This window comes from Pelodiscus sinensis, chromosome 23, assembly GCF_049634645.1.
Source record: "Pelodiscus sinensis isolate JC-2024 chromosome 23, ASM4963464v1, whole genome shotgun sequence".
NCBI lineage: Eukaryota > Metazoa > Chordata > Testudines > Trionychidae > Pelodiscus > Pelodiscus sinensis.
The window spans coordinates 4,390,335-4,398,822 of NC_134733.1; the positions used below are offsets into that span (position 1 = coordinate 4,390,335).

The 8,488-nt window shown below is 52.4% G+C and overlaps 1 protein-coding gene across 1 annotated transcript; it reads right to left on the reverse strand.

Moving 5' to 3' along the window:
- Positions 1–249: 249 nt before the first annotated feature.
- Positions 250–6,756, reverse strand: LOC142819439 (uncharacterized). The gene is made up of 2 exons (XM_075906573.1): positions 5,501–6,756; positions 250–5,203 (listed from the first exon to the last, which is right to left on the reverse strand). Exons 1-2 carry the CDS (start codon positions 5,885–5,887, stop codon positions 4,922–4,924), a joined length of 669 nt encoding a protein of 222 aa, XP_075762688.1. The 5' UTR covers positions 5,888–6,756; the 3' UTR covers positions 250–4,921.
- Positions 6,757–8,488: the final 1,732 nt, after the last annotated feature.

Below are 8,488 nucleotides of genomic sequence, written 5' to 3' on the forward strand. Positions count from 1 at the left end.
GATTACAAAACAAAAGATACACTTGAGAAGGGCACTTGGCTGCTAGATGTTACAGAGCAACTGAGGAAAACAAATTAAAAACAGAGGGAAAAAACCCCTCTGCCACAATGCTTAGATCAGGGGTGGCCAACCCATTAAATGAAGAGAGCTGAAATAGCACCGGAAAAAATGCAAAGAGACACACCAGAATTGTTGGGGGGGGGGGAAGGGGGGAAGAGCTCCCCACCCGCCAAAGTCGTTGAGCAAAAAAAAAAAAAAAAAGGACGTTGAACCTTTTTGGCCACATCAGGCTCCCATTGGCTGAGCGAGGGGGAGGGGGTGTGGCTTTGTAAGCCGCAAAGTTGGGGTTGGCCACCCCTGGGTTAGCTGGTAGTGAATGGGGAGGGCGGCAGAGATTCACACCGAGCAGTTCAAACCAAACCACAAAATAAGGAAAAATTACCCTGAACGCGACTGGACTCACATTTCCCTGGTCCTCACTTCTCATCTTCTATCCGCTCCCATGCCCCGAATTCTGTGTGGGAGCTGGCAGTCCTGCCTGGTGTAACTCCTCTGTGTCTCTCAGCTCCTGGGTTAACGCTGCCACACAAAGAAAGCAGGCAGGGAACCTAGATCCAATTCAAATTTCCACCCTGGAGGGGGGGGGGGGGCTAGCTGACACCTTTGCTGAGCTTAACCCCTTAGTCACCAGGTGCTGGTCAGCACTCCCCCTATTCATGACAGGATGACAGGGGAAGGATCATTAGATTCCCTGTTCTGTCCCCTCCCTCCGGGGCGCCGGGCATTGGCCACTGCGGGCAGAGAGGACACTGGGCTGGAAGGACCTTCGGTCTGACCCAGCCCGGCCACTCTTGTGTTCTAAGGAAGCTGGAGAAAAGTGGCGTTGGCCGAATTATCACGAAGTGGAGACATAATTGGTTAAAAACCCATAAACAGTGGAAAGATGTCGGACTGGGGGAAGGTCCCGAGTGAGGATCCACAGGGATTTGCTCTGGGTCAAGTGTTTTTATGAATGAGTTGGATGTCGGTAGAGAGCATGGGGATCAGATTTGAAGATGACAGAAAACTAGGGCGGGTCCCTGAAAAAACTGCGGAAGAACGGCTCTTGCGCAAGAGAGGGGTTTTGTGCAAAACGGAGCTGTCTACATAGCTCCTTTTCGCCTCTTGTGCAAAAATGGCCCCTAATACATGATGCAAATGAAGGGCGGCGATATTCTAATCGGCACTTCATTTGCATAAGCTTTTGCGGAAGAAGGCTGCAGTGTAGACGTAGCCTAAGAGACAGCTGCCTCAGAGCCGCATCCTTCGCTGGAGCCTTTCAGAAGGAGGCTGGGGCCAGCTGTGCCGGTCTGTTCGGCAATAGCAAAGCCCGCGTCTCGGCAGGGGTTGGACTCGGTGACCTCGCGGCTCCGTGAGTCTGGGATTCAAGGAGAGGGCAGGCCCGCCACGCGGCGAGGGGGGAAAAGGCAGTCAGAGGAGACGCAGCAGTGCGCCAAGTGTTATCTTGTTTCAATGCTCACCCCACAGGGAGCAGAGCCTGGACGGCTCCCCGAGCGAGCGGGAGCTCACGGAAAGAACAAGCCACGTGTGACGTGGGATTTGGCTTCATTGGAAACCGTGCCCCGCCCCCCACGTGTGACTCCTCCCTGCACCACTCCGAGCCCCAGGCAGGACCGTCCCTAAAGGGGGTGGGGTGGGGCCCAGGACAATCCCCCATCTGTCCCAGGCCCTGCCCCAACCCAGCCTTTTTCCATCCCTGCACCAGCCACCTTGCTCCTTCCCCCAAGTCTCCACCCCTCCTCACTGGGGTCGGGAGCAGAGCCATGACTCTGGGAGGGGGTTCCCAGACAGGCCTGGGGGCTGGCAGCAGAGCCCGGGCAGCAGCAGAGCTCTGGATGTGGGGTCAGCAGCCAAGCCCCAAGCATAGGGCCAGAAGTGCAGCTCCGGGCCCTGGCCCCACTGGCTTCTGGCCCCTTGCCCTTCCCTCCCAGGGTGTTTCGGGAGCACACGACCCTTCCTGCTCCCACGTGTCACCCCTGAGGGGAGACACTCGCTGGAATGACGGCAGGGTCCTCCCATCGCTGTAGTTAATCCACATCCCCAAGAGACAGCAGAGAGGTCAATGGAAGAATTCGTCAATCAAACTAGCACTGCTCACACCAGGGTGTGGGTTACTCTGGGGTACTGATTTTTCAGAGCCCTGAGTGATATACGTGGGTAAAATGAACTGTTTCATGCAGACCTGGCCTCAGACAAGTTGAATGTCTTCGAGCCGGCAGAGAGTGACAAAATATATCCTAGAATACTTAAACTACCTGAAGAGCTCGCTGTGCCATTAGCAATTACCTCTAAGAATGTATGGAGGACAGCAGAGATCTCTGGGGACTGGAAAAGGACAATTATAGTACCTAGTTATAGAAAGGGGACTAAGGACATCCCAGGGAATTATAGACCTTAGCTTAATTTCAGTACCTGGAAAGGTAATGGAGCAAATAATCAAACAATCACTTTCAAGCGCTTGGAAGATGGTAAAGTGATAGTAACAGTCCACATGGATTTGTCCATAACAAATTATGTCAAACTAACTTAATAGCCTTCTTCGATGGGGTAACAAGCCTCACGAGCTGGGGAGAGCAGTAGACGTGAGATATCTCGACTGTAGCAAGGCTTTGGATACAGTCTCACATGGCCTTCGCAGAAGCACACTAGGGAAATACAACCAGATGAACCTACTAGAACGCGGGTGCACAACCGGTTGGAAAAGCTTGCTCAGAATGTTGCTATCAAAGATTCAGTCAAGCTGCCGGGACATATCTAGTGAGTCTGTCTGGGGTCTAGGTCTGTTCAAGATCTTCATAAATGATTTAGATAATGGCACAGAGAGCACACGTATAAAGTTTGCGAATGATACCTAATGGGGTGATTACAAGCACGTTGGAGGACAAGATTCGAATTCAAAATGATTTTGACAATCCGGAGAAATGGTCTGAAATACACAGGATGAAATTCAATTGGGACAAATGCAAAGGAAGGGATTGTCAATTGCACAAAACCAAACTGGGCAATGGCAGTGCAAGAAGGAGGACTGCAGGAGAAGATCTGGGGGTGATAATTGGTTACAAACTAAATCTGAGTCAACAGTGTGATGCTGTTGCAAAAAAACCCCAAACATCATTCAGGAGTGTTGTGGGCAAGACGCGAGAAAGTATTCTTTCAGGCAGGACTGAGGAGGTCCCACCTGGAGCACTGTGTCCAATTTGGGGTGCCACACTTCGGGAAAGATGTGGACAAACTGGAGAAAGTTGGGAGGAATTAGCCTCTATGATGAGGTAACTGGCTCTGTGGACATGGGAAGGCAGTGACTTTAGCAAAGCTTTTGATACAGTCTCCCACAGTATTCTTGCCAGCAAGTTAAGGAAATATGGATTGAATGAATGGACTGTAAGGTGGATAGAAAACTGGCTAGATTGTCAGGCCCAATGGGTAGTGATCAACAGCTCGATGTCAGGATGGCAGTCGGTTTCAAGCGGAGTGCCCCAAGGATCGGTTCTAGGGCTGGGTATGTTCAACATCTTTATTAATGACCTGGATGAAGGGGTAGATTGCATTCTCAGCATGTTTGTGTATGACACTAAGCTAGGGGGAGAGGTAGATATGTTAGGGCATGTCTACACTGCAGCATTTTTCCGGAAAAAAGTCTGTTTTTCTGGAAAAACAATACTTACATCCACACTGCTATTGCGTTCTGGCGACAGAAAGGCGAAAGAATGGAGGGGTTTTTCCGACGGTGGTAAATCTCTTTCTGTGAGGAACAAGCCTTTTTCTGAAAAGGGCATGTGTGGATGTGGAAGAGGGGTTTTTTTCAAAAGAAGACGCCTCCAGGAAATAACACGGGTGCCCTGGTGGCCACTCCCTCCAAAGCAACCAGAACTCTATAGTTCCTGTCTCCTGACAGTTCTTAAAACTGCAGGCACCTGGGACAAGCCTTGGCCTGGAAGCTCCACTCACCGTGTGGCTCTGAGTGCCACCCACATTGCCAGCGATGGCCCAGCCACACACTCCCCGAGCCCCCCCTGGCCCTCACAGGGAGCACCACCAGGGCTCCCAGGACCCAGGCACAAAACATTGAGTGCCCTCCTGGTCCGGGGCGAAGATCCCGTCCTTCCTCAAGCTGTGGGGGAGGAGGAGACCCAGCGAAGAAATGTGGACATCTATGGCTGGATGGCCGAGGCTCTGCCTGAGCGGGGACCTCCCACCTCGGACATTGGAACAGATCCGGAGCAAGATAAAGGAGCTCTGCCAGGACCAGGGAGCGTAGCTCTCACTCTGGGGCAGAACCCCTCTCCTGCCCCTACTTCCAGGAGCTCCACCAAATACTGGGGGGGGGGGGTGAAGCCTTTTCCTGACCCATGGTGGTGGACTCGGGGCTCGAGACACCTGTCATCACTTGCCTGGAGCTCCCTGCTGAGGAAGAGAGGGAGGTGGAGGAGGAGGAGGAACAGGAGCTGCAGGAGGAGGAGGACACGGACAGCATGGTTCCCCGACCCTGGCGCTGGTACCCCAGGCCCTGGATATCTTGCAGGCATCCTCTGAAGGTGGGGAGGGACCCTCGGGTGAGTACTCTCAGTTTGTCACACACACAGGGCAGGGGAGGCGGGCGCAGAGGGGATGCGTCGTGATCGTCGCTCGGCCTGGACATCGTACTGCAGTCCGTGCACGTGGAACCACGTGCAGCATCATTGTGCACCACCCACTTCCGTGGACAGCACGGCCAGGTGCAGGTATGTGAGCGAGCCCCTTAGAAGGCCAGGCTGCTCCAGGCCCCTCTCCTGCCCATGGGATCCCGCTGTGGCCGGACACTTCCCTTGCCTGCGTGTCCCCCACGATGCACAGTGGCATCTGCACGTCCTCATCCCCAAAGTCACGCTGGGGGAAGAAGGGTAGCCCTGCCCAACCACCCGACGGAAACGTCAGTAAACCGTCCACGGTAGTCAACCAGGACCTGCAGCGCCATTGAAAAGTAGCCCTTCCTGTTGATGTATTGGGTGGCTAGACGATGTGGTGCGCGGACGGGGGTGTGGGTTCCATCAATTGCTCCCCCGCAGTTGGGGGACTTCAAGGTGGCAAATCCTGCGACGATGGGGTCCGGGTCTCCCAGGCGGATGACTCTGTGCAGCAGGAAGGTGTTTATGGCCCTCACCACCTGCAGAAGGAGACAAACGAACACACAAAACAGAGACTGGGAGGGAGTGTCTGAGCCCTTGGGAGGTTCTTGCTTCCCCCTCATTTCCCCCCCTGCAAACACCCCAGGAACCACCCCCTATGAAGCTGCTCTCCAGCAGCAGGGCTGTGTGAGGGCAGGATGGCACAACCCCCTGGGGACAGGACTTCCCTCCCACCCCGAGTCCACCCCCGCACCTCCGCCACCCTCCTTTCCCTAGGGTCCCCCTTTCCAGGATTCCTCACTCCCCATAGGGACTGCAGCCCCCGAGGGCCTTACCTCCATGAGGAGGGCCCCGACGGTCGACTTTCCCATGCTGAACTGGTTGCCCACTGACCAGTAGCTGTCTGGGGTGGCGAGCTTCCAGATGGCGAAGGTGACCCACGTCTCCAGGGGCATGGCAGGCTGCAGGTGGGTGTCGCATTGACAGAGGGCAGAGGCAAGCCAGGCACACAGCTCCAAAAAGGTGGCCTTCCACATGCGGAAGTCATGGAGCCACTGCTGGTCGTCCCACCGCTCCATCACCAGCCAGTCCCACCAGTCGGAACTGGTGTCCAGCCTCCAGAACCATCTCTCCACTGGGGGGTGCGGTTGCAAGGGCCTCGCTCGCGCACACCAGCAGCGGGTCTCAATGATGAGCTTTGTGTCGAGCATCTGCATGGCCATGAAGGCAGCCTGCACAAACTGCTGCAGAAACTACAGCTTGGCCATGTGGGGCCATCGCATGCGGGGGGGGGGGGGAATGGCTGCCTGGGGGCCGGGGGGTTCCCTTTAAGCATGTGACTCAGCTAGCTTTAGACAACAGCACTTGGACGCAACTGATGACCTAATGCCCTGCCTGAACTGGTTCTGGGTGGCCTTATATGCGAGATAGCATCCAATCCGTGTGGACGCTCTCTTTCAAAAAAAAGTTTTTCTGGAAGAGATCTTCTGGAAAAGCTTCTTCTGAAAGAAGCTTGCAGTCTAGACATAGCCTCAGAGGGCAGGGATCGGGTCGAGAGAGACCTGGACAGATTAGAGGATTGGGCCAAAAGAAATCTGATGAGGTTCAACAAGGACAAGTGCAGAGTCCTGCCCTTGGGACGGAAGAATCCCAAGTATTGGTACAGGCTGGGGACCGACTGGCTAAGCAGTAATGCAGCAGAAAAGGACCTGGGGATTCCAGTGGATGAGAAGCTGGATATGAGTCAACAGTGTGTCCTTGTAGCCAAGAAGGCTAATGGCATATTAGGTTGCATTAGGAGGAGCATTACCCGTAGATCTACAGAAGTGATTATTCCCTTTTATTCCGCACATCTGGAGTACTGCATCCAGTTCTGGGCCCCCTACTACAGAAAGGATGCGGACGCATTGGAGAGGGTCCAGTGGAGGGCAACCAAAATTTTTAGGGGGTTAGAGCGCATGACTTACAAGGAGAGGCTGAGGGATTTGGGCTTGTTTAATCTGCAGGGGTGTATCTAGACTACATGGCTCCATCAATGGAGCCATGTAGATTAGGCTGATTGGCAAAGGGAAATGAAGCCGCGATTTAAATAATTGCGGCTTCATTTAAATTTACATGGCTGCTGCGCTGAGCCGACAAACAGCTGTTTGTCGGCTCAGCGCGCTAGTCTGGACGCTCCGCGCGGACCTGAAAGCCTTTTATCGACATCCCCATTATGCCTCGTAGGATGAGGTTTACCAGGGATGTCGATAAAGGGCTTTCATTTCGACAGGGGAGCGTCCAGACTAGTGAGCTGAGCCGACAAACAGCTGATCAGCTGTTTGTCGGCTCAGCGCGGCAGCCATGTAAATTTAAATGAAGCCGCGATTATTTAAATCACGGCTTCATTTCCCTTTGCCAAACAAACAAATCTACATAGTTTAGACGTACCCCAGAAGAGCAGAGTGAGGGAGGATTTGATAGCCTTCAATTCCTGAAGGGAGGTTCCAGAGAGGAAGGAGAGAGCCTGGTCTCAGCGGTGAAAGGTGGAAGAACAAGGAGCAATGGTCTCAAGTTACATTGGGAGAAGTCTAGGAAAAACTATTTCCCTAGGAGGGTGGGGAAGCACTGGGATGGGTTCCCTAGGGAGGGGGTGGAATCTCCATCCCTCGAGGTTTTTAAGTCTTGGCTTGACAAAGGCCTGGCTGGGATGATTGAGTTGGGATTGGTCCTGCTTTGGGCAGGGTGTTGGACTCAATAACCTCCTGAGGTCTCTTCCAGCCCTGGGTTTCTATGATTCCGTGATTCTAGGAAAACAACACAATGATTATGGGTCCAGAGGAAATGTGCCCTATGAGAAAAGATTGAAAAAACTGGTCTCAGAGGCGTAGCCATGTTAATCTGTAACTTTAAAAACAATGAGCAGTCCTGTGGCACCTTAACCCTGGTCTACACTAGGGAGTGATTTCAAAATAACAAGTGGAGCATCCACACTACCAAACCCGCTATCTTGAAATAACCGACTGGTCATTTTGAAATAATAACTCCCGCTTTCCATGAGGAATAACACTTATATCAAAACAGCTATTTCGAAATAGCGGGAGTGTGGATGCTCCACGGCTGCTATTTCGAAATAACGACGCCCCAGAGTCATCCAAAGTAATTACTCCCCAGTGCTTCCCGGGGCTCTACGTCGAAGTAGCGCATCCACATTAAGGGATCCTGCCTCGGACTAATTTTGAGGCTTCCCTGTAGTGTGGACATGCTATTTTGAAATAGTTATTCTGGGATTTGTTATTTCAAAATAAGTTATTTTGAAACAATTTCCTAGTGTAGACAGGCCCTGAGACTAACAAATTTATTAGGTAGTGAGCTTTCGTGGGTGAAACCCACTTCATCAGATGAGTTGGAGTGGAAAATACAGAATCCCAGGTACATATAACAGCAATAGAAGTTACCTGTAGGACCCATGTTAATGAAGCTAATTAAGTCAGGCTGGCTGTGTCTCATTCATAGCATGTGATGTGGAGATGAGAATATCAAAGGTGGGGAAATTGCCTTTGCAGTGCGCTAACTAGTTCTTTATTCAAGCCTAAGTGGGTAGTGTTGAACTTGTAAATGAACTCCAGTTCAGCTGCCTCCCTCTGTAATCAGATGATAAATTCTTTTGTAGAAAGATGGCTACTTTTAAATCCATCTCTGAGTACCCAGGGAGGTTACAATGTTCCCCTACAGGTTTATGTGTTATCAGTCCTGATGTCTGAGTTGTGTCCATTTATCCTTTGGCACAGAGACTGTCCAGTTTGGCCAATGTCCATGGCACGGGGCATTGCTGGCACTTCATG